Source organism: Vulpes vulpes, chromosome X, assembly GCF_048418805.1.
Source record: "Vulpes vulpes isolate BD-2025 chromosome X, VulVul3, whole genome shotgun sequence".
Lineage (NCBI taxonomy): Eukaryota > Metazoa > Chordata > Mammalia > Carnivora > Canidae > Vulpes > Vulpes vulpes.
In genome coordinates, this window is record NC_132796.1 from 61,426,737 (window position 1) to 61,453,719 (window position 26,983).

The 26,983-nt window shown below is 38.5% G+C and overlaps 1 protein-coding gene across 16 annotated transcripts in view; it reads right to left on the reverse strand.

Annotated features, from left to right (window-relative positions):
* RPS6KA6 (ribosomal protein S6 kinase A6) overlaps positions 1-26,983 on the reverse strand; it is a 216,849-nt gene that overhangs the window by 126,588 nt on the left and 63,278 nt on the right. For 13 of the 16 annotated variants that reach the window (XM_072744749.1, XM_072744757.1, XM_072744752.1 and 10 more), the window contains one exon: positions 13,311-13,427. The exons of the other annotated variants lie outside the window; for them this stretch is intronic. In XM_072744749.1, coding sequence (XP_072600850.1) covers positions 13,311-13,427 — 117 coding nt within the window. The remainder of the gene's footprint in view (positions 1-13,310; positions 13,428-26,983) is intronic. 16 annotated transcript variants of the gene reach the window in all.

Here is a 26,983-nt window from a genome sequence, read left to right on the forward strand (position 1 = left end):
TGCGGAGAATTTTCTCATGTGCTTGTTGGCTATGTCTATGTCTTCTTTGGTGAAATTTATTTTCATGCCTTTTGCCCATTTAATGATTGGATTGTTTGTTTCTTTGCTGTTGAGTTTAATAAGTTCTTTATAGATCTTGGATACTAGCCCTTTATCAGATAGGTCATTTGCAAATATATTCTCCCATTCTTCAGGATGTCTTTGAGTTTTGTTCATTGTTACTTTTGCTATGCAGAAGCTTTTGATCTTGATTAAGTCCCAATAGTTCATTTTTGCTTTTGTTTCTCTTGCCTTCATGGATGTATCTTGCAAGAAGTTGCTGTGGCCAAGTTCAAAAAGATTGTGGCCTGTGTTCTCCTCTAGGATTTTGATGGAAACTTATCTCACATTTAGATCTTTCATACATTTTGAGTTTATCTTTGTGTATGGTGTAAAAGAATAGTCTAGTTTCATTTTTCTGCATATGGATGTCCAATTTTCCCAGCACCATTTATTGAAGAGACTGTCCTTTTTCTAGTGGACAGTCTTTCCTGCTTTGTTGAATATCAGTTGACCATAAAGTTGAGGGTCCATTCTGGATTCTCTATTCTGTTCCATTGATCTATGTGTCTGTTTTTGTGCCAGTACCACACTGTCTTCATGACCACAGCTCTGTAGAACAACCTGAAATCTGGCATTTGATGCCCCCAGGTATGGTTTTCTTTCTCAATATTCCCCTGGCTATTCGGGGTCTTTTCTGATTCCACACAAATCTTAAGATGATGTGTTCCAACTCTCTGAAGAAATCCATAGTATTTTCATAGCAATTGAATTAAACGTGTTAATTGCCGTGGGTAACATTGACAATTTCACAATATTAATTATTCCAATCCATGAGCTTGGAATATTTTTCCATCTCTTTGTGTCTTCCTCAATTTCTTTCAGAAGTGTTCTATAGTTTTTAGGGTATAGACACTTTACCTCTTTGGTTAGTTTTTTTCCTAGGTATCTTATGCTTTTGGGTGCAACTGTAAATGGGATGCACTCCTTCATTTCTCATTCTTCAGTCTCATTGGTAGTGCATAGAAATGCCACTGATTTCTGGGCATTGCTTTTGTATTGTGCCACACTGCCGAATTGCTGTATGAGTTCTAGCAATCTTGGGGTGGAGTCTTTTGGGTTTTCTATGGAAAGTATCATGTCATCTGGGAAGAGGGAGAGTTTGAGTTTTTCTTTGCCAATTTGAATGCCCTTTATTTCTTTTTGTTGCCTGATTGCTGAGGCTAGGACTTCTAATACCATGTTGAATAGCAGTTGTGAGAGTAGACATCCCTTTCGTGTTCCTGATCTTAGATGAAAGGCTCTCGGTGTTTCCCCATTGAGAATGATATTTGCTGTGGGCATTTCATAAATGGCTTTTAAGACGCTGAGGAATGTTCCCTCACTCCCAGTCTGAAGAGTTTTGATCAAGAATGGATGTTGTATTTGTCAAATGCTTTCTCTGCATGTATTGAGAGGATCATATGGTTATTGTTTTTTATTTTGCTGATATGATCAATCACATTGATTGTTTTACTAGTGTTGAACGACCTTTGCATCCCGGGGATAAATCCCACTTGGTCACAGAGAATAATCTTCTTAATGTATTGTTGCATCGTATTGGCTAGTATCTTGTTGAGAATTTTTGCATCCATCTTCATCAGGGATATTGGTCTGTAATTCTCCTTCTTGGTGGGGTCTGTGTCTGGTTTTGGAATTAAGGTGATGCTGATCTCATAGAATGAGTTTCGAAGTTTTCCATCTCTTTCTATCTTGCTGAACACCTTTACTAAAATAGGTATTCTTCCTTCTTTTTTTGAATTTTTTTAAATTTTATTTATTTATGATAGGCACACAGTGAGAGAGAGGGAGAGGCAGAGACATAGGCAGAGGGAAAAGCAGGCTACATGCACCAGGCGCCCAACGTGGGATTCGATCCTGGGTCTCCAGGATCGTGCCCTGGGCCAAAGGCAGGAGCCAAACCACTGCACCACCCAGGGATCCCGGTATTGTTCCTTCTTTAATCTTCCTTCTTTAATTTGATAGAGTTCCCCTGGGAAGCCATCTGGCCCTGGACTTTTGTGTCTTGGGAGGTTTTGGATGACTGCTTCAATTTCCTCCCTGGTTATTGGCCTGTTCAGGTTTTCTATTTTTTCCAGTTCCATTTTTGGTAGTTTGTGGTATTCCAGAAAAGCATCCATTTCTTCTAGATTGCCTAATTTATTGGTGTATAGCTGCTCATAATATGTTTTTAAAATCGTTTGTATTACCTTGGTGTTGGTGGTGATCTCTCCTTTCTCATTCATGATTTTATTAATTTGAATCTTTTCTCTCTTCTTTTTAATAAGGCTGGCTAATGGTTTATCTATCTTATTAATTCTTTCAAAGAACCAACTCCTGGTTTTGTTAATCTGTTCTACAGTTCTTCTGGTCTCTATTTAACTGAGTTCTGCTCAAATCATTATTAACTCTCTTCTGCTGCCTTTAGGATCTATTTGCTCTTTTTTCTCCAGCTCCTTTAGGTGCAAGGTTAGCTCCTGTATTTGAGTGCTTTCCAGTTTTTGGATGGATGCTTGTATTGCGATATATTTCCCCCTCAGGCCTGCTTTTGCTGTATCCCAAAGATTTTGAATGGTTGTATCTTCATTCTCATTAGTTTCCATGAATCTTTTTAATTCTTCTCTAATTTCCTGGTTGGCCCTTTTATATTTTAGCAGGATGGTTCTTAATCTCCACGTGGTTGAAATCCTTCCAAACTTCTTCTTGTGATTGAGTTCTCATTTCAAAGCATTATGGTCTGAAAATATGCAGGGGACGATCCCAATCTTTTGATACCAGTTAAGACCTGCTTTGTGACCCAGTATGTGGTCTATTCCGGAGAAAGTTCCATGTGCACTTGAGAAGAATGTGTAATCCATTGCGTTTGGATGTAAAGTTCTGTAAATATCTGTGAAATCCATCTGGTGCAGTGTATCATTTAAAGCTCTTGTTTCTTTGGAGATGTTGTGCTTTGAAGACCTGTAGATTGTAGAAAGCGCTACATTCAAGTCACCAAGTATAAGTATATTATTATATAACTATGTCTTAAATTTTGTTATTAATTGATTGATATATTTGACAGCTACCACATTCGGGGCATAAATATTGATGATTATTAAGTCCTCGTGTTGGATAGATCTTTTAAGTATGATATAGTGTCCTTCTTCATCTTACTACCATCTCCGGGATGAACTATAGTTTGTCTGATATAAGGATGGCTACCCCTGCATTCTTTTGAGGGCCATTTAAATGGTACATGGTTTTCAAATCGTTTTTTTTGTTTGTTTGTTTGTTTTTCAGGCTGTAGGTGTCCTTATGTCTCGAATGAGTCTCTTGTAGATAGCAAATAGATAGGTCTTGTTTTTTTTTTTTCCAGTCTGAAACCCTCACCTTTTGATGGGGTCATGAAGTCCATTCACGGTCAGAGTTACTATTGAAAGATGTGAATATAGTGTCGTCATGATACCTATCCAGTCGCTGTTTTTGTGGATTGTTTCCTTGGACTTCCTCTCTTTTACAGAGTCCCCCTTAATATTTCTTGCAAAGCTCATTTTTTGGTCACATAGCCTTTCAGTTTCTGCCTATCTTAGAAGCTTTTTATCTCTCTTCCTGTTCTGAATGAGAGCCTTGCTGGTAGAGTATTCTTGGCTGCAGGTTCGTCTCATTTAGGACCCTGGATATATCCTGCCAGCCTTTTGGCTTGCCAAGTCTTTGTGGAGAGCTCTGCTGATCATCTCATATTCCTCCCCATATAAGTTAAGAATCTCTTGTCTCTCACTGCTAAGGATCTTCTCTTTATCTTTGGAATTTGGAAGTTTCACTACGAAATATCGGGTGTTGAATGGTCTTTATTAATATCAGGGAGGCATCTCTCTATTTCCTGGATCTAAATACCTGTTTCCCTTCCCAAGTTAGGGAAATTCTCAGCTATGATTTTTTCAAATACACTTTCTGGTTTTCTGTCCCTTCGGCGCCTTCTGGAACCCCAATTAAAGGTAGATTTTTCCATCTGAGCCTGTCATTTATTTCCCTTAACCTATCCTCATGATATTTTGTTTTTCTCTTTTTTCCTCAGTTTCCTTCCTTGCCATCAACTTGTCTTCTATGTCACTCACCCATTCTTCTACCTCGTTAACCCTCATCATTAGGACCTCCAGTTTGGATTGCATCTCATTTAATTGATTTTTAATTTTGGCCCCATTAGATCTAAATTCTGCAGTCATGAAGTCTCTTGAATCCGTTATGCTTTTTTATAGAGCCACCAGTAGCTTTATAATTGTTCTTCTGCATTGGTTTTCTGACATTGTATTTTAATCCAAATTCTGTAACTCTTTGGGAGAGAGGACTGTTTCTGATTCTTTCTTTGTGGAGAGTTCTTCCTTCTAATCATTTTGCTCAGTGTAGAGTGGCTCAATCAAGTTTTACTGTAAAAGGAGGAAAAGAGAAAAAAAGGGAGGGGGAACAAACCAAAAACAAAGAGGGGTATCCTCTGATTCTATATACTGTAAGTCCCTGGACTTCCCCTGGAGCTTTCCAGAGCTGCTTTGTTAAGAACTTGCTCTTCCCCTGTCCTTCCAGCTGGTCTTCTGGCGTTGGGGCCTCCTGTGCTGATTCTCAGGTGTGTGCACAGCTCAGGGGGAGCTGTTTATCCTGTGAGGCCCCTGCACCCTGGTGGTCCTGCTCAGTCCCAAGTACAAGGTGACACTATGAGGAACAACAACAGCGGCGGTGGCCAGCTATCCATCTCTGGAGTCAGCTCCCACAGTAACTACCACAGTCTCCCAATCCACAGGGGCCTGGATGCTCCGAGGGCGGGGGGCACTGATCTGCACAGTTCGGGGCTGCACGGGGGTAGGAGCATCCTCGCTGCCCTTTGTTCTCCCGGCCTCTGCCTGTTCCGGGGGAAGCGCTTCATCTTAGGCTGTGTCCCCTGGGGCCCTGTGCTCGGTGGCCTGAGCGGCTGGAATCCTGCTTTTGGAGCCAAGCAGCCCCCTCTGTGGAGCTGCTGCCTGAGCTGCTCCCAAGGTCCCGCGGGGCGCATGCCTTAGCCCTTTGGGGAGCTCAGCCTAGGGTGTGTGGGGTGCTCCCCCCTGGGGCACACTTCCTCTGTTAGTGACCCCGGAAGCCTGAGGGCATCACTACCCCTCCTGGGATCCTGCCCGAGCTCCTTGCAGGCACCTTTCCATCCAGGAAGATTGGTAAAATTCCTGCTTCTCTGGGACGGGGCTTTCCTGTCCTGGAGGCACTCCTCGCCTGGCCTTATCTCGGCTCCTTGTGGGGGCTCCTCCCCCTTGGATGGTTTTTTATTTATTTTTTTCCATCTTCCTACCTTGATAGAAGCGTGAATTCTCCTCAGTGTAGCATTCCAACTGTTCTCTCTTTAAATCTCAGGCCGAATTCATAGTTTTTCAGGATGATTTGAAAGTTATCTAGGTAAGTTGCTAGGGACAGCTGACTTGAGGACCCTACTCTTCCGCCATCTTGCCCCGCATCCCAGTATTACAAATTTTTAAAAAGACTTCTATGTTATCCTTGTTAAACTGAAGTTCCTGCACAAAGCTGAGTATTTCCTGAATTTAAGGACTATATTGACTTGTCCACATGTTTCTATATTTGATATGAAGATGTTATGAAAGACATTACATTTTGCTATACTGTATTCTCTTTATGAAGTCCCATGAGAAAAATTTTTTCTGGTCTGTTAGATCTGTTTACAACCTTACAGATACTGCCAATAATCATGCAATTAAATGCATCAACTTCTTTATAATGCCTGCCAGAAATTTTAAGTCATCATTTTGGTCCCCCTTCTAGAACACATAAGCTTTTATGTCATGCATTTGTAAACGACAAAAATGTAGTACTGGCTTCATCTAATCTTTCCTACTCTAATCATTTTCTCTACTTATTTTTATTTTACTTGGTATTCATCTATGAAAATAGTAAATCCTGTCTGGAGCAAATCTGGATATAAATAAGCATACATAGGAATAAATATAAACATCAAATGAAAAACAATGACTTTTAATGGCTTGAAATGTTTGCCTGGTGAACTTTTAAAAATTTTTAAATTCAATTAGCCAACATACAGTACATTACTAGTTTCAGATTTACTGTGCAATAATTTATGAGTTGTGTATAACACTCAGTGCTCACCATATCGCATGCCCTCCTTAATGTCCCTCTCTCAACTACTCTTGAGTCTCTCAAGATTTTTCTCCCTCTCACGTGACTTCCCATTCAGTTTTCCCTCCCTTCCCCTATGATCCTCTACACTGTTCCTTATATTCCACACGTGAGTAAAACCATATGATAATTCTTCTCTGATGAGTATTTTTGCTCAGTGTAATATCCTCCAGTTTCATCCACATTGATGTAAATGGAAAATATTTATTCTTTCTAATGGCTAAGTAGTATTCCATTGTATATATACATACAACGTCTTTACCCATTTGTCTGTTCATGGACATCTTGGCTATTTCCACAATCTGGTTATTGTAGACATTGCTGCTATAAAAATTGGGGTGTAGGTGCCCCTTCAGATCACTACATTTGTAACATTGGGGTAAAATGCCTGGTGAAATTTTATCCAAGTTGATATTTCAGCATGTATACATATTAGATATAAAAAAATTAATCTCTGTTCCTCTAAAATTAACATCATAAAAATACGATGTAAAATAATTAAGAGAATATTGCACTTCTACATATTTTTAAAAACACAGGTATGCGGAATGCACATTCCTTCCCTATACGTCACTTTTATAAGGACTTGCCCCACACACAATCTATTAAAAGCTCCCTATAGTTTTACTCTCCCCAGCACAAATATTCAAGTCCTATCTCCTTATTTTCATATACTTCTTATAGCAAATTACTGTCAAACTATAATCTACCTTAGTTTGTTTTTACTGTGTCTTGAGAAAAATTTCTCTGTATTTCACGTTACATCCTTTACCATGTAGACATCAGGTTACTTTAAGACAATGTCAATTTTATATCCACTAATACTGCTTTTACAAGTGTATACACTAGGCATTCAATTAATATTTTTAAATATTAAAATGATTCAGGTGACGATATGGCAGGGCAAGATGGCAGAGGAGTAGGAGTCCTCAACTCACTTGGTCCCACCAACTTACCAAGATAACATTCAAATCATCCTGAACACCTATAAATTCGACCTGAGATTTAAAGACAGAATAGCCGAAAAGCTACAGAGAGAAGGGTTTTCACTTCTAACAAGGTAGGAAAGTGGAAAAAAAAATAAAGTGGGGGAGGGGCACTGCCAAGGAGCCAGGGTAAAGCCAGTTGGTGAAACCTTCAGGTACAGGAAAGCCCAGCCCCAGAGAAGTGGGAACATTAAAAATCCACAGCGGATTCTTCCCAGATGGAAAAGCACTTAGCTGGGAAATCAAGCAGAATCACAGGAGGGGCAGTGAAGCCTCTAGTTTCCCAGAGTCACTAATAGAAGAAGTGCGCCCAAAGGAAAGCACATCACAAAATGTGGACTGATCTCTGTAAGGGCTAGACCATGCAGCCAGGGGGGAATTTGGAAGAAGCTGGTTGGTTAGGTGGGCGGATCTGGATGGAGGTGTTTGCGCCCTACTGCCTTCAGGAGCCAGGACTCCCCAGAGCACAATTCCAGCAGTACAGGGTGCCATATTCCAGGGAGCCAAGTGGACAAAGCCAAGGATCCTGCACTCCCTCTGAGACAGGCAGAAGTGGGGAGGGCACAGGACGGGGAGGACTCTCCTTCCACTGGGAACCCTGCAAGCTGTGCAGATCGGCACACCCTCACCTGACCCAGGAGCATCTAGGCCAGTGCGGACTGGGAGACTGCATTAGTTACTAGTAGGGAACTGACTCCAGAGCTGGAAATCCAGCCACCACCAGTGTTGTTTTTACTACTTGTTTCACCTTGTACCTTTGTTGACAGATCCCATCAACAAGAGAAAAAAGAAGAACCATATCATGCTCTCAATAGATGCAGAGAAAGCCTTTGACAAACTACAGGATCCATTCCTGATCAAAACTCTTCAGAGAGTAGAGGGACACTATCTCATACTTAAAGGATCTATCCAACAAGAGGACTTAATAATCCTCAATATATATGCCCCGAATGTGGGAGCTGCCAAATATTTAAACCAATTAATAACCAAACTGAAGAAATACTTTGATAATAATACACTTATACTTGGTGACATCAATCTAGCTCTTTCTACCCTCGATAGGTCTTCTAAGCACAACATCTCCAAAGAAACAAGAGCTTTAAATGATACACTGGACCAGATGGATTTCACAGATATCTACAGAACTTTACATCCAAACTCAACTGAATACACATTCTTCTCAAGTGCACATGGAACTTTCCCCAGAATACACCACATACTGGGTCACAAATCGGATCTGAACCGATACCAAAAGATTGGGAAGGTCCCCTGCATATTCTCAGACCATAATGCCTTGAAATTAGAACTAAATCACAACAAGAAGTTTGGAAGGACTTCAAACACGTGGAGGTTAAGGACCATCCTGCTAAAAGATGAAAGGGTCAACCAGGAACTTAAGAAGAATTAAAAAGATTCATTGAAACTAATGAGAATGAAGATACAACTGTTCAAAATCTTTGGGATGCAGCAACAGCAGTCCTGAGGGGGAAATACATAACAATACAAGCATCCATTCAAAAACTGGAAAGAACTCAAATACAAAAGCTAACATTACACCTAAAGGAGCTAGAGGAAAAAAAGCAGATGGACCCTATGCCCAGGAGAAGAAGAGAGTTAATTAAAATTCGAGCAGAACTCAACGAAATCGAGACCAGAAGAACTGTGGAACAGATCAACAGAACCAGGAGTTGGTTCTTTGAAAGAATTAATAAGATAGATAAACCATTAGCCAACCTTATTAAAAAGAAGAGAGAAAAGACTCAAATTAATAAAATCATGAATGAGAAAGGAGAGGTCACTACCAACATCAAGGAAATACAAACGATTTTAAAACCATATTATGAACAGCTGTACGCCAATAAATTAGGCAATCTAGAAGAAATGGACGCATTTCTGAAAAGCCACAAACTACCAAAACTGGAACAGGAAGAAATAGAAAACCTGAACAGGCCAATAACCAGGGAGGAAATTGAAGCAGTCATCAAAAACCTCCCAAGACACAAGGGTCCAGGGCCAGATGGCTTCCCAGGGGAATTCTATCAAACGTTTAAAGAAGAAACCATACCTATTCTACTAAAGCTGTTTGGAAAGATAGAAAGAGATGGAATACTTCCAAATTCGTTCTATGAGGCCAGCATCACCTTAATTCCAAAACCAAAGACCCCACCAAAAAGGAGAATTACAGACCAATATCCCTGATGAACATGGATGCAAAAATTCTCAACAAGATACTAGCCAATAGGATCCAACAGTACATTAAGAAAATTATTCACCATAACCAAGTATGATTTATCCCCAGGACACAAGGCTGGTTCAACCCTCGTAAAACAATCAGTGTGATTAATCATATCAGCGAGAGAAAAACCAAGAACCATATGATCCTCTCATTAGATGCAGAGAAAGCATTGACAAAATACAGCATCCATTCCTGATCAAAACTCTTCAGAGTGTAGGGATAGAGGGAACGTTCCTCGACATCTTAAAAGCCATCTACGAAAAGCCCACAGCAAATATCATTCTCAATGGGGAAGCACTGGGAGCCTTTCCCCTAAGATCAGGAACAAGACAGGGATGTCCACTCTCTCCACTGCTATTCAACATAGTATTGGAAGTCCTCGCCTCAGCAATCAGACAACAAAAAGACATTAAAGGCATTCAAATGGCAAAGAAGAAGTCAAACTCCCCCTCTTCGCCGATGACATGATACTCTACATAGAAAACCCAAAAGCCTCCACCCCAAGATTGCTAGAACTCATACAGCAATTTGGTAGTGTGGCAGGATACAAAATCAATGCTAAGAAATCACTGGCATTTTTATACACTAACAATGAGACTGAAGAAAGAGAAATTAAGGAGTCAATCCCATTGGCTATTGCACCCAAAAGCATAAAATACCTAGGAATAAACCTAACCAAAGAGGTAAAGGATCTATACCCTAAAAACTACGGAACACTTCTGAAAGAAATAGAGGAAGACACAAAGAGATGGAAAAATATTCCATGCTTATGGATTGGCAGAATTAATATTGTGAAAATGTCCATGCTACCCAGGGCTATTTACACGTTTAATTCAATCCCTATCAAAATACCATGGACTTTCTTCAGAGAGTTGGAACAAATCATCTTAATATTTGTGTGGAATCAGAAAAGACCTCGAATAGCCAGGGGAATGTTGAAAAAGAAAACCAGAGCCGGAGGCATCATAAACCCGGATTTCAAGTTGTACTACAAAGCTGTGATCATCAAGACAGTGTGGTACTGGCACTAAAACAGACACAGATCAATGGAACAGAATAGAGAACCCAGAAATGGGCCCTCAATGTGGAGGCCGAGAAAATTAAGGCCATTCCACTTTAAGTTCAGCATTAGCACAAGTACAGCCATCTCAGGCCCCTGCGAATAAGAGCTGAAATTTACAGCTTAATGCCCTAGAAAGTCCCATATTAGAATGGGAACAGAGCTCAACGCCCTTGAAAGCCCCGTATCAGAATGTAAACAGAACTTCAGAAATTCCTCAATCTCTTCTGGAGGTCCCCTAGACCAGCCCATAAAACTAAGCTGAAACCCACCTCGGGGTCCAAGTCCTTGCTCCGCTGTGTCGGGTATAACTTGGACCCAAACTCGAGCTTGTAAATAAACCCTCGTGGATTTGCATTGGTGTCAGCTTTTTGGTGGTTTCTTGGATACCTAATCTTGGGCACAACACTCAACTCTATGGCCAACTAAAATTCGACAAAGCAGAAAAGACTATCCACTGGAAAAAAAGACAGTCTCTTCAATAAATGGTGCTGGGAAAATTGGACATCCACATGCAGAACAATGAAACTAGACCATCCTCTTACACCATACACAAAGATAAACTCAAAATGGATGAAAGATCTAAATGTGAGACAAGATTCCATCAAAATCCTAGAGGAGAACACAGGCAACACTCTTTTTGAACTTGGCCACAGCAACTTCTTGCAAGATACATCTATGAAGGCAAGGGAAACAAAAGCAAAAATGAACTATTGGGAATTCATCAAGATAAAAAGCTTCTGCACAGCAAAAGAAACAGTCAACAAAACTCAATGACAACCTGCAGAATGGGAGAAGATATTTTCAAATCAGATAAAGGGCTAGTATCCAAGAGCTATAAAGAATTTATTAGGCTCAACACCCAAGAAAAAAGCAATCTAATCATGAAATGGTCAAAAGACACGAACAGTAATTTCACCAAAGAAGACATAGACATAGCCAACAAACACATGAGAAAATGCTCCACATCACTGGCCATCAGGGAAATACAAATCAAACCACAATGAGATACCACCTCACACTAGTAAGAATGGTGAAAACTTACAAGACGGGAAACAACAAATGTTGGAGAGGATGTGGAAGAAGGGGATGTTGGTGGGAATGTGAACTGGTGGAGCCACTCTGGAAAACTGTGTGGAGGTTCCTCAAAGAGTTAAAAAATAGAGCTACCCTATGACCCAGCAATTGCACTACTGGGTATTTACCCAAAAGATACTGATGCAGTGAAAAGCTGAGACACCTGCACCCCAATGTTTATAGCTGCAATGTCCATAATAGCCAAACTGTGGAAGGAGCTTCAATGTCCATTGAAAGGTGAATGGATAAAGAAGATGTGGTGTATGTATACAATGGAATATTACTCAGCCATTAGAAACAAAAAATACCCACCATTTGCTTCAATGTGGATGGAACTGGAGGGTATTATGCTAAGTGAAGTAAGTCACTCAGAAGGACAAGGACAACATATGGTTTCACTTATACGGGGAATATAAAAAATAGTCAAAGGGATTATAGGGGAAAAGAGAGAAAATGAGTGGGAAAAATCAGAAAGGGTGACAGAGCATGAGAGATTCGTATCTCTGGGAAATGAAAAAGTGGTAGCAGAAGGGGAGGTGGGTGGGGGAATGGGGTAACTGGGTATCGGGCCCTGACGGGGGCACTGGACATGATGAGGACTGGGTGTTATACTATATGTTGGCTAATTGAACTCCAATAAAAAAATATACAATAAAGGGATGCCTGGGTGGCTCAGCGGTAGAGCATCTGCTTTTGGCTCAGGGTGTGATTCTGAGATCTGGGATCGGATCCCACATTGGGCTCCTGCAGAGAGCCTGCTTCTCCCTCTGCCTGTGTCTCTGCTTCTCTCTCTCTCTCTCTCTCTCTCTCTCTCTCTCTCTCTTTCATGAATAAATAAATAAATTCTTTAAAAATATATATACAAAAAATGATTCAGGTCATAAGAGTCACTGCTCAGTTGCCCTACTTTTCTCCCTTTAAACTAAATCTCAGTCACCTCAAATTAGTAGTTTCTCATTATCTTTCTCCCATTAAATTGTTGCTATTGTTTCCTTAAAGGCTGTTATCTATTGTTGTGTGTATAGTAACTTCAACTTTCACTTCTTCAATGTTAGATGTACAAAAGTCAAGAACCAGACCTACACACTTCTAAGAATCATACCATTAAGCACTTAATAAACAGATTTAATAATGAATTTCATTATTTTGATAATGAAATTAATCATGAATTTCTCAACGTCTCTATCTTGAAACTTAATCTCCTTAGAGCTTAGGAGTTTCACATCATCTATACGTCACCCAGTCCCTATCCCTGCTGTAATGTACACACACTTCTTTAATGATAGTAGGTGAATTCATGCACTCATATATGAATTGGTGTATAATTATTACTTTTGTGATAGAGCTAAGAAATATAGATAAAATCACTCAGAAAGAACAAGCTGTGGATTATGCCAGCATTTTTAAAAGGAAAACTTTTTTTAAAAAATCAAACTACTTTGATATAGGCAGCTAATAAACAGCATGTTCTATTTTGTCCCAAAGAAATGAGTGAGCCCACAGTACCGGAAAACATTGTTTATTATAGAGAAATATGAAGAAATAGAACTAAGATACCACAGAAATAAAAGGAGTAAAATTAGAGAGTTAACTTTGTTTGTATTCTTTTACAAATTTATAAATGGCACATTTTCCAAATTTCTATGTGTACACTTTTTCTGCTAAATGTTTAAAAGAGAAAAAAAATGTGGAATAAGGCATTTATTACCTTTCCAAAGGATCCCTGACCAAGCACCTTGAGCAACTCGAACTGTGCAGGATCTGCCTTCTCATATCCTTCCTTAACATGATGAGTAATAGGGATTTCTTTAACAACTCCTTCATCCTGTAAAAAAAAAAATCTAAACAATTCTCAAAACTAGTTGCAACATCTAATGATTAGCTCCATTTAGATCCAGAAATCACACCAGAAAATAAATGACTATCCAACTCCTTCACATTAGCACAGAGTTTTATGGGCTACTGGTATATTTCAATTCCCTATTTTCTCACACAGAGATCGACCACCACCACCACCACCTCTATTATATAATTACACATAAACATAAGCACATAAAATCTATGCTTCAGGTTTCCCTTCCAACTAGGTAGTGATAGAAGAAAAAAATCAACAACTAATAGTTTTAAGACCCTCACTGGAGGGGTGCCTGACTGGCCCAGTCAGTTGAGCATGCAATTCTTAACACCATGTAAATTCTGGTCTGGATTCCAAGAATATTCTCAGTCAAGTCATGCATCAATTGATTGATTAATAAATATTGACTATGGTCAAAGTGGGCATGAGCATAATCCCAAGTAAACCAGACTCCTTGGCAGCTAAAATAACTTCCATGTTACACAATTAGCCAAACATTCACTCTGTCATGAGGGCAGGAGAGGAATTTTAGCTTTAGGTATCAGTAACCACTAATCAGCCAGAAATGAAGAATCAGCTCTAAAAGTATGTCTATGGATGTTTGTTATACATCAAGATGGTATTTCAACAGACTTGTAAGTGGCTATGAGAGTTAATTTCCCCCAAAAAGTCAAAAACTGTTTTCAGGGATGCCTGGGTGGCTCAGTGGTTGAGGGTCTGCCTCTGGCTCACGGCGTGATCCCAGTCCCTGGATCGAGTCCCACATCGGGTTCCCTGCAAGGAGCCTGCTTCTCCCTCTGGTCTGTGTCTCTGCCTCTCACTATAGGTCTCTCATGAATAAATAAATAAAATATTTTAAGAAAAACTTTTTAATGCAAATACATATGCTTTGCAGCTACCATTCTATATGGCTTATCTATATGCACCTTTGCAATAGAATATGTGTATACCAAAAGCAACATCAGACTGTATACTCTAAATATTATGGTTAACTGAGTTTTCACTACATACTACGAATGTACTACTGGTCTTTAGAGCATATAATAAAAACACGTATTAGGATTCTTCTCCACCTGAAAGAACACTGGTAGAAGAGTCAGTAGACTAAGATTTGCTCCTAGCTCTGCCATGCATAAGACAAGTGGCCTTAGCCAAATCACAAATGACTCTACTTCACTGCTCTCACATGACAAACAGATTACATTACATGGATCTTTAAGGTTCCCCATAGGTCTGTGATTCTATGTTGAACACAGTACAGCATTTTTATGCCTAAGTATTTTAGTATCTGACATTTAAGACCATCATTATGGGGATCCCTGGGTGGCGCAGCGGTTTGGCGCCTGCCTTTGGCCCAGGGCGTGATCCTGGAGACCCGGGATCGAATCCCACGTCGGGCTCCCGGTGCATGGAGCCTGCTTCTCCCTCTGCCTATGTCTCTGCCTCTCTCTCTCTGTGTGTGTGACTATCATAAAAAAAAAGACCATCATTATAAACATGGGTCATAATGACATTAGTTTTTAAAAAATGTTCAGAGCTAGGAAACAACTGTACTGTACTAGTTACTGTCACCAAGGAAACAATTATACTCTAGTTAGTTTCACCAAAGCTAAGAATGTCTTCCAAATTAAAGTGTCTGCCCAATGTCTCTTTTCTTAATTAAAATCCAGATGCCCAGCCTTTAAAAATGTAATATGTCTTTCATTTTTTGGCAGCATTACCATAAAAAGTTTCCAACATGAGAAATGCTACTAGATTAGAAAAGATCACTTTTCCCAGGGGATAGCCACCATAAAATATTGTTACTCTGTGTCCTAATAAATCACCTTACCTTGTCTTTCTCTCTCACTAGACTGTGAGCTTCCTGAATGCAGGTATTATCACATTCATCTCTGCATTCCTAAGGCTTTGCATAATACTTGTTTGATTTTATGGAAGCAGACAGCCACGGAAATCCACACAATTTCATAAATAGAGAATGAGGAAAAAGTTGTTTTAATTTATATGGATAGATAGTATTATATACAATATATATTTTAATATATAATGTTTATTATGTTTCGTGTATAGTTGACACACAATGTTACATTACTTTCAGGTACACAAGGTATTGGTTCAACCATTCTATATGATATCCTATGCTCACTACAAGTATAACTACTGTCACCATACAATGCTATTACTTTACCATTGACTATACTTCTTAATGCTGTAGCTCCTATTCCCATGACTTACTCATTCCTCAACTGGAAGCCTGCATCTCCCACTTCACTTCACTCATTTTACCCATCATCCAGCTTCCCTCCCCTCTGGCAATCATCAGCTTATTCTCACTTGTAAAAAGAAAGATTTTCAAGATAAATTAAATAGTAAAAAAACACGTAAAATTATTTTTAAATGTCTTTAATAAAAACTGAAAATAGGTATCCAGAGTTAATTTTTTAAAAGATTTTAATTTATTTATTCATGAGACACACACACACACACACACACACACACACACAGAGAGAGAGAGAGAGAGAGAGAGAGAGAGGCAGAGACACAGGCAGAGGGAGAAGCAAACTCCATGCAGGGAGCTCAACGCCGGACTCGGTCCCGGGTCTCCAGGATCATGCCCTGGGCTGAAGGCAGGAGCTAAACCTGTGAGCCACCCAGGCTTCCCCCAGAGTTAATTTTTTAATATACAAAGGAAATAAGGAAATATGAAATTCATCCTATATAGTGGAATTGTGTCAGTTTTGAACAGAACTGATTTTATATCTAAATTTAATGAAATAAGCATTTTTTTCTTCAGAGTGTGAGGAATATAAATAAACATTTTTCAAGATTATCCATGGTCAGTACTTTTATTACACTGTGTTGTACTCAATATAAATGAAGGGCACAATGACTCCAGAATCTGTACTTTTTAAAAAATGCTGACATTAACTTACTGATTGGCCATCTGTCTTCTCTAATAAACACACATATGTTCCTAAGCAAACAACTACTATGTACTATGTCACTAAATTATAGCTAGGTTGCATTTAAGTAAAGAGTAGCTTATAATGCCTTAGCTGCAAATAAAAATCACTAGTAAAATAAATATTTATTTAACACACATGTTTGAGTTCCATCCTCAAAGATTATGGTTCAGTAGAACTAGAGTGAGACCTAGTATTTTTTAAAACCTCCCAGATGATTCTGATACATGCTCAGGATTGAAAAGTAGTATTTAGGTGCTTCTAAGATACAGGTACATAGATATATAAATATAGATAGTCATATACATATATACACACATACATACACATGGTTACTTATTATACAAGTGTTTTATAATTTGCATGTGCTACCTCTTTTTTTACTGTTAAATTCTCTGATACTCTCTATGTCATAATTTCCAATATTCATCTTTCTTATTTCATCTCCTCCCCAACCCATTCTTGTCTACTGCCTAACATTTCTTAGCATCTCCAAGGCTATATTTATTGATGTTTAATACTAAAACATTATTTTTGTGTCATCTGTAGCCCTCCTTCCTTCTTCTACTTCACTTTCTTCTGGTTCTGCACCATTCCAAAAATCTTGAGACTGGTAGTGTTCTAGCCTGAAATAAGGTAGTAATATACCTATCAACAATCCATTTGTTTTCTTCTAAGAGTGAATCATCTTCAAATACTTTTCTCTATCCTGGTATAATAAAGTCATGATGTATTACATAATCTTCCCATACACACAGCCTTTTATCTTTAATTACTCACTCATTCAGAAAAATCAACAACATTCATGGAGCACATGCTATGTATCATACACTGTGCTACCTACTTGGGATACAGAGATAAAATGTAGACTGGAGGATAACAAATTTTGTCAGATATGTCACATCCCTTAATGAAACAAAAAGGTATACAGTATGTTATGGGCTGAATCGTTTCCCCTCAAAATTCATGTGCTGAAGTCTTAACCCCCAGCACCTCAGAATGTGACTATTTGGAGACAGGGTATTAAAAAAATAAGGTCATTAGGATGAACCCTTATCAAATATGACTGGTGTTCCTTTAAGAAGAGAAGATTAAGACATAGACACACACAGAAGAAAAAGCATGTAAAAGCACAGGGAGAAGACTGACATCTATAAGCCAAGGAAACAGACCTCAGAAGAAATTAACTTTGCCAACAATTTGCTCTTGAACTTCTAGCCTCCAGAATTGTGAGAAAATAGATTTGTTGTATAAGTTACTTGGTATGTGATACTTAGTTATGGCAGCCCTAACAAACTTATACATAGTACCTAATCATAGTTGATATCTGTAAAGAAAGCTAACAGTGTGAAATTAAGATTTAATAACTTTGAAATAGGAACCACTGTTCTTTCCAAAACAACATGACAAATCTGAGGCGAGAATGAAGGTGAGTTAGTTTTTTTGTTGGAATATCATAGTAATTGTTGATAAATACAAAAATTATGAAGGCCCAATCACAACCAAAACAGTATGTTCTGACCTCTACAATCTGTGATCATCTTTTTAATTCAGGGAGCCAACAATACTGTTTATACTGGAAAAATATACTGATAGAATATAAAACAAAATGCAAAATACACTACTGCCCCAATCTTTTGACAACTGACTTGAAATCACCTGTTAATGAGAAAAAGAAACTGAAGACAATTTATTAGGAAATCATACTATATGATATTATTATGACTGCTTCCTATAAGCATAGATACCTCCAGAAAACAGGTCAAAACAAGAGGGATGGACCAAGAGAGTATAGTGCTAAGAGAAGTAAGTCAGAGAAAGACAAATATCATATGATTTCACCCATATGTGGAATTTAAGAAACAAAATAAATGAGTAAAGGGGGAAAAAAGAAAGAGATATGCCAATAAACAGACTCTTAATTATTAAGAACTGATGGTTATCAGAGGGAAGGTGGTGGGGGATAGGTGAAATAGATGATGGACATAGAGTGTACTTGTCATGATGAGCATGGGGTGATGTATGGAATTGTTAAGTCACTATATTGTACACCTGAACCTAATATAACACTGCATGTTAACTATACTGGAATTAAAACTAAAAAGTGAAAATGAAGACAGATTTTTAAAGCATTATTTTATGGGTTTTATACATTATTGCAATATCCATCTGTTCAAACATTTGCTATATTTCTGGGTAGATAGGACAGTTTGATCACCGAGAAATTCCAAAAGCATTTAGTTATAGATTTATTAAAATGTACATGCAGAGATCTGGGAAAGCAGCTTGATGTACTCTTCGCATGCAGTGAATAATCTAGGGTCAAGGAAAACCAAGCTAAGTATCAGCATACTATGAAAGAAGGCTAACAGTAATAATAATGTAAATGTCAAAACACCACCAGGGTGAGCGAAACGCCTCAAATAATGTACTTATTAGAAAGTAATTACAGAATATTTAGGCTAGGAAAATAGTACAAATTTGTATTGACTGAAAATCAAACAAGGGTAGCAAACTAGTTCCCTCTTGGCTTGGACTATTCTATTTACTAGGATCAGCTCTTTAGTTCCCTCATCTATAAAATAGCAATAAAATTTGCCCTATTTCAGACCTGCATGACAGAGTCAACTGAGAACTGAGAAAAACACAGTATGTCTATAAAATTGAAGTTATTGAATTATTTGTTCTATTTATCTTTGCATTGCTTCTGGTATAGCATACAACTGCACCTACTATTGACTAGGCATCAATATTTAGATGAACAGTAATTGTTTATCAAAGAGTTTTGCATATCTACAGTACAAGGGTTTGAAATAATTTTTCTATTGCAAAACTTTTCCCTTTATTATATTAGCTGTAGTTTTTTATAGTGCATTATATTTTTTTCAAGTTTTTCTTTAAATTATAGTTAGTCAACACATATTGTAATAACGGTTTCAGGAATAGAATTTAATTATTCATCACTTACATATAACACCAAGTGCTGATCACGAGTACCCTTCTTAATAACCATCAACTATTGAGCCCATTCCCCTGCCCACCTGTCTTCATCAACCTGCAGTTTGCTTTCTCTAGTTAAAAGTCTCTTATGGTGTGCCTCCATCTATTTTTTTCTTCTACTTCTATTTCATCTGTTGTTTCTTAAATTCCACGTGTGAGTGAAATCATATGATATTTATCTTTCTTTGTTTTCACTTAGCATAATACACTCTACCACCATCCAAATCACGGCAAATGGCAAGTATCGTTCGTTTTATAGCTGACGTCCTCTTTATCTATCATCAGTTGATGGACACAAAGGATCTTTCCATAACTTACCTATTGTTGACAATGCTGCTATAAAAATCAGGATACACGTGCCCCATTGAAATAGTATTTTTGTATCCATTGCATAAATACCTATTAGTGTGATTGCTGGTCCAGTGGCAGTTATATTTTTAACTTTTTGAGGAACCACCATGCTATTTTCCAGAGTGGCTACAGCACTTTGCAATCCCACCAACAGTATGAAAGGGTTTCCCTTTCTACATATTCTCACCAAAATTTGTTTCCTGTATTGTTAATTTTAGCCATTCTGACAGGGATAAGTTGGTATCTCATTGTTTGGATTTGTCTTTCCGTGATGATGACTGATGCTGAGCATCGTTTCATGTGCTTATTAGCCATCTGTAGTCTTCTTTGGAAAAAAGTCTATTAATGTGTACTGCCCATTTATAAAATGGATTATTTGCTTTTTGGGTGTTGAGTGTGATAATGTCTTTACAGATTTTGGATAACGCTTTATCAGATAGGTCATTTGCAAATATCTTCCCCAATTCTGCAGGTGGCCTTTTAGTTTTGTTGATTGTTTCTTTCACTGTGCAGAAGTTTTATTGTGATGAAGTCCCAACAGTTCATTTTTTTAAGATTTATTTATTTATTTATGATAGACAAAGGGAGAGAGAGGGAGAGAGGCAGAGACACAGGAGGAGGGAGAAGCAGGTTCCAGGCTGGGAGCCCGACATGGGACTCAATCCCGGAACTCCAGGATCGTGCCTTGGGCCAAAGGCAGGCACTAAACCGCTGAGCCACCCAGGGATCCCCCCAATAGTTCATTTCTTTAAATCAATAGTTCATTTTTACTTTTGTTTCCCTTGCCTCAAGAGAATGTCCAGTAAGAAGTCTTTGCAGCCAATGTCAAAGTGGTTACTACCTGTGTTATTCTTCAGGATTTTTACGGTTTCCTGTCTCACATTTAGGTCTTTCAACCATTTTGAATTCATTTTTGTGTATGGTATAAGAAAGTGGTCCAGATTCATTCTTCTGCATGGGGTCATCCAGTTTTCCCAATGTCATTTGTTGAAAATACTGTTGTTTTTCCATTAGATATTCTTTCCCAGTTTGTTGAGCATGAATTGGTATCGGTGTGGGTCCACTTCTGGGTTCTCTATTCTGTTCCATTGATCTATGTGTCTGTTTTTGTGCCAGTACCATACTGTCTTCATGACTACAGTTTTGTAATATAGCTTTAAATCCAGAATTGTGTTTCCTCCAGCTTCACTTTACTTTTTCAAGATTGTTATGACCACTTGGGGTCTTTTGTGGTTTCATACAAATGTTAATACTGTTCTAGATCTGTGAAAAATGGTGGTATTTTGAAAAGATTGATTTGGGTAAATATGTAGATTGATTTGGGTAGTAAAGACATTTTAAAAAGGTTTATTCTTCCAATGAATAAGGCTGGAGTGTCTTTTCATTTCTTCATGTCATTTCTTCATTTCTTTTCATTTCTTCGTGTCATCTTCAAATTCTTTCATCAGGGTTTTATAGTATTCAGAATGCCTTTCTTTTACCTCTTTGGTTAGGTTTATTCCTTGGTATCTTATGCTTTTTGGTTCAATTGTAAATGGGAATCGATTACTTCATTTTTCTTTCTGCTTCTACAATGTTAGTGTAGAGAAAGGCAAATGTAATTGATTTTGTATTATGTGATGTTGATGAATTCATAAATTAGTTCTAACAATTTTTTATAAATTTATTTGTATTGGTGCTCAATTTGCCAACATATAGAATAACACCCAGTGCTCACCCCATCAAGTGCCCACCTCAGTGCCCGTCACACTGTCACTCCCACCCCCCCAACTGCACTTCCACCACCCCTAGTTCGTTTCCCAGAGTTACAAGTCTTTAATTTTCTCTCTCCTTTTATGATAGTTCCCATTCATTTTTTCTCCTTTCTCCTTTATTCCTTTTCACTATTTTTTATATTCCCCAAATGAATGAGAACATATATTGTTTGTCCTTCTCCGATCGACTTATTTCACTCAGCATAATACACTCCAGTTACATCCACCTCAAAGCAAATGGTGGGATTTTGTCATTTCTAATGGCTGAGCAATATTCCATTGTATACATATAACACATCTTTTTTTTAAAATATTTTTTTTAATTTTTATTTATTTATGACAGCCACACAGAGAGAGAGAGAGAGGCAGAGACAAAGGCAGAGGGAGAAGCAGGCTCCATGCACCAGGAGCCTGATGTGGGATTCGATCCCGGGTCTCCAGGATCGCGCCCTGGGCCAAAGGCAGGCGCCAAACCGCTGCGCCACCCAGGGATCCCCCCACATCTTCTTTATCCATTCATCTTTCGATGGACACCAAAGCTCCTTCGACAGTTTGGCTATTGTGGGCATGGCTGCTATAAACATTGGGGTGCAGGTGTCCAGCGTTTCACTGCATCTGTATCTTTGAGGTAAATCCCCAGCAGTGCAATTGCTGCGTCGTAGGGCAGATCTATTTTTAACTCTTTGAGGAACCTCCACACAGTTTTCCAGAGTGGCTGCACCAGTTCACATTCCCACCACCAGTCTAAGAGGGTCCCTTTTCTCCGCATCCTCTCCAATATTTGTGGTTTCCTGCCTTGTTAATTTTCCCCATTCTCACTGGTGTGAGGTGGTATCTCATTGAGGTTTTGATTTCTATTTCCTTGATGGCAAGTGATGCAGAGCATTTTCTCATGTGCTTGTTGGCCATGTCTATGTGGTCCTATGTGAGATTTATGTTTATATCTTTTGCCTATTTCATGATTGGATTGTTTTTTTCTTTGCTGTTGACTATAATAGGTTCTTTATAGATCTTGGAAACTAGCCCTTTATCTGATAAGTCATTGGCAAATATCTTCTCCCATTCTGTAGGCTGTCTTTTAGTTTTGTTGACAGTATCCTTTGCTGTGCAAAAGATTATCTTCATGAAATCCCAATAGTTCAATTTTTGCTTTTCTTTCTTTTGCCTTCGTGGATGTATCTTGCAAGAAGTTGCTGTGGCCAAGTTCAAAAAGGGTGTTGCCTGTGTTCTCCTCTAGGATTTTGATGGAATCTTGTCTCACATTTAGATCTTTTATCCATTTTGATTTTATCCTTGCGTATGGTGAAAGAAAGTGGTCTAGTTTCCTTCTTCTGCATGTGGATGTCCAATTTTCCCAGCACCATTTATTGAAGAGACGGTCTTTCTTCCAGTGGATAGTCTTTCCTCCTTTGTCGAATATTAGTTCACCATAAAGTTGAGGGTCCACTTCTGGATTCTCTATTCTGTTCCAATGATCTATGTGTCTGTTTTTTTTTTTTTATGTGTCTGTTTTTGTGCCAGTACCACGCTGTCTTGATGACCACAGCTTTGTAGTACAACCTGAAATCTGGCCTTGTGATGCCTCCAGCTACGGATTTCCTTTTTTAAAATTCCCCTGGCTACTCGAGGTGTTTTTGATTCCACACAAATCTTAAAATAATTTGTTCAAACTCTCTGAAGAAAGTCCATGGTATTTTGATAGGGATTGCATTAAAAGGGTAAATCGCCCTGGGTAACATTGACATTTTCACTATATATTAATTCTTCCAATCCATGAGCGAGGAATATTTTTCCATCTCTTTGTGTCTTTTTCAATTTCTTTCAGAAATGTTGTATAGTTTTTAGGGTATAGATCCTTCACCTCTTTGGTTAGGTTTATTACTAGGTATCTTATGTTTTGGGTGCAATTGTAAATGGGATTGACTCCTTAATTTCTCTTTCTTCAGTCTCACTTTTAGTGTAGAGAAATGCCACTGACTTCTGGGCATTGATTTTGTATCCTGCCACACTGCCAACTTCCTGTATGATTTCTAGAAATCTTGGGGTGGAGTCTTTTGGATTTTCTTTTTTTTTTTTTTAATTAATTTTTATTGGTGTTCAATTTACCAACATACAGAAAAACACCCAGTGCTCATCCCGTCAAGTGTCCACCTCAGTGCCCGTATTATGTCATCGACGAAGAGGGAGAGTTTGATTTCTTCTTTGCCAATTTGAATGCCTTTAATGTCTTTTTGTTGCCTGATTGCTGAGGCTCGGACTTCTAGTACTATGTTGAATAGCAGTGGTGAGAGTGGACATCCCTATCATCTTCCTTATCTTAGAGAAAGGCTCCCAGTGCTTCCCCATTGAGAATAATATTTGTTGTGGGCTTTTCGTAGATGGCTTTTAAGATGTTGAGGAAGGTTCCCTCTGTCCCTACACTCTGAAGAGTTTTGATCAGGAATGGATGCTCTATTTTGTCAAATGCTTTCTCTGCATCTAATGAGAGGATCATACATTTCTTGTTTTTTCTCTTGCTGAGATGATGAATCACAGTGATTCTTTTACGAGTGTTGAACCAGCCTTGCATCCTGGGTTATAAATCCTATTGGGTCAGGGTGAATAATCTTCTTAATGTATTGTTGTATCCTACTGGCTAGTATGTTGTTGAGAATTTTTGCATCCATGTTCATCAGGGATATTGGTCTGTAATTCTCCTTTTTGGTGGGGTCTTTGTCTGGTTTTGGAATTAACGTGATGCTGGCCTCATAGAATGAATTTGGAAGTACTCCATCTCTTTCTATCTTTCCAAACAGCTTTAGTAGAATAGGTATGATTTCTTCTTTAAACGTTTGATAGAATTCACCTGGGAAGCCATCTGGCCCTGGACTCTTGTGTCTTGGGAGGTTTTTGATGACTGCTTCAATTTCCTCCATGGTTTCTGGCTTGCTCAGATTTTCTATTTCTTCCAGTTCCAGTTTTGGTAGTTTGTGGCTTTCCAGAAATGCGTCCATTTCTTCTAGATTGCCTAATTTATTGGCGTATAGCTGTTCATAATGTTTTTAAAATCGTTTGTTTTTCCTTGGTGTTGGTGGGGATCTCTCCTTTCTCATTCATGATTTTATTATTTGAGTCTTTTCTCTCTTCTTTTTAATAAGGCTGGCTAATGGTTTATCTATCTTATTAGTTCTTTCAAAGAAACAACTCCTGGTTTTGTTGATCTGCTCCACAGTTCTTCTGGTCTCGATTTCATTGAGTTCTGCTCGAATCTTAATTAACTATCTTCTTCTGCTGGGTGTAAGATCTATTTGCTGTTTTTTCTCTAACTCCTTTAGGTGTAAGGTTAGCTTTTGTATTTGAGTTCTTTCCAGGTTTTAGATGGATGCTTGTATTGCAATGTATTTCCCCCTCAGGACTGCTTTTGCTGTATCCCAAAGATTTTGAACGGTTGTATCTTCATTCTCATCAGTTTCCATGAACCTTTTCAATTTTTCCTTAATTTCTTGGTTGACCCTTTCATCTTTTAGCAAGATGGTCCTTAACCTCCACGTGTTTGAAATCCTTCCAAACTTTTTCTTGTGATTTAGTTCTAACTTTAAGGCATTACGGTCTGAGAATACGCAGGGGACCATCCCAATCTTTTGGTATCGATTCAGACCTGAAATGTGACCCAGTTTGTGATATATTCTAGAGAAAGTTCCATATGCACTTGAGAAGAATGTGTATTCAGTTCCGTTTGTACATAAAGTTCTGTAGATATCTATGAAATCCATCTGGTCCAGTGTATCATTTAAAGCTCTTGTTTCTTTGGAGATGTTGTGCTTAGAAGACCTATCAAGTGTAGAGAGCGCTAGATTGCTAGACTGAAGTCACCAAGTATAAGTGTATTATTATCTACGTGTCTTTACTTTGGTTATTAATTGATTGATATATTTGGCAGCTCCCACATTCGGGGCATATATATTGATGACTGTTAAGTCCTCTTCTTGGATAGATCCTTTAAGTATGATATAGTGTCTCTCTTCATCTCTCGACAGTCTTCGGAATAAATTTTAGTTTATCTGATATAAGGATGGCTACCCCTGCTTTCTTTTGAGGACCACTTGAATGGTAAATGGTTCTCCAACCTTTTATTTTCAGGCTTTAGGTGTCCTTATGTCTGAAATGAGTCTCTTGTAGGCAGCAAATAGATGGGTCCTGCTTTTTTATCCAGTCTGAAACTCTGCGCCTTTTAATTGGGTCATAAAGTCCATTTACATTCAGAGTTACTTTTGAAAGATACGAGTTTGGGGTCATCATGATACCTATTCAGTCCCTGTTTTTGTGGATTGTTCCATTGTACATCTTCTTAAAGAAGAATTTTAAGAGTCCCCCTTATTATATCTTGCAGAGCTGTTTTGGTGGTTACATATTCTTTCAGTTTTGCCTGTCTTGGAAGCTCTTTATCTCTCCTTCTATTTTGAATGAGAGCCTTGTGGATAAAGTATTCTTGGCTGCATGTTTTTCTCATTTAGGACCCTGAATATATCCTGCCAGCCCTTTCTGGTGCTTTTCTGTCCGGGAAGATTGGCGAAGTTCCTGCTTCTCCAGGCAGGGCTTTCCTGTCCTGGGGACACCGACCGGGCTTTAGCCTGGCTCCTCGCGGGGCCCCTCCCTCTTGCATGCCTTTTGTTTCTTTATTTCTTTTTTCCCCTCTTCCTACTTTGATTGAAGCGTGATCTCTTCTCATCGTAGCATTCCAGCTGTTGTCTCTTTAAATCTCAGGCCAAATTCATAGATTTTCAGGATTATTTGAAGGTTATCTAGGTAATTTTGTGGGGACAGGTGACTTGGTGACCCTACTCTTCCACCATCTTTCCCCTCCAGTTCTAACAATTTTTGGTATAGTCTTCAGGGTTTTCTACTTAGAGTGTCATGTCATCTGCGATGAGTGGAAATTTGAGTACTACTCTGCTGATTTGGATGCCTTTTATTTCTTTTTGTTGTCTGATTGCTGGGACTAGGACTTACAATACTTTGTTAAATCACAATGGTGACAGTGGACATCCCTGTGTTGTTCCTGACCATATATATGGGCCTTTAATATATATGTTTTATGTTATTGGGGTATGTTACCAATTCCCCTATTTCTTTGAAGTCTTTCATCAACAATGGATGCTGTATTTTATCAAATGTGTTTTCTGTATCTATTGAGAGGATCATATGGTTCTTGTCCTTTCTTTGATTAATGTGTTATATCACGTTGATGGATTTGTGAATACTAAACCAGGCTTGAAGCCAGGTTAAACATGTCCAGATCACAGTGAATATTTTTTAAAGAACTGTTGGATTTAATTTGTTAGTCTCTTGTTGAGAATTTTTGCAACCATGTACATCAGGCATCTTGGCTGATTTGTAGTGGGATCTTCGTGTAGTTTTAAAACCAAGATAATGCTAGTCTCAAAGAAATAGTTTAAAAGTTTTCCTTCCTTTTCTATTT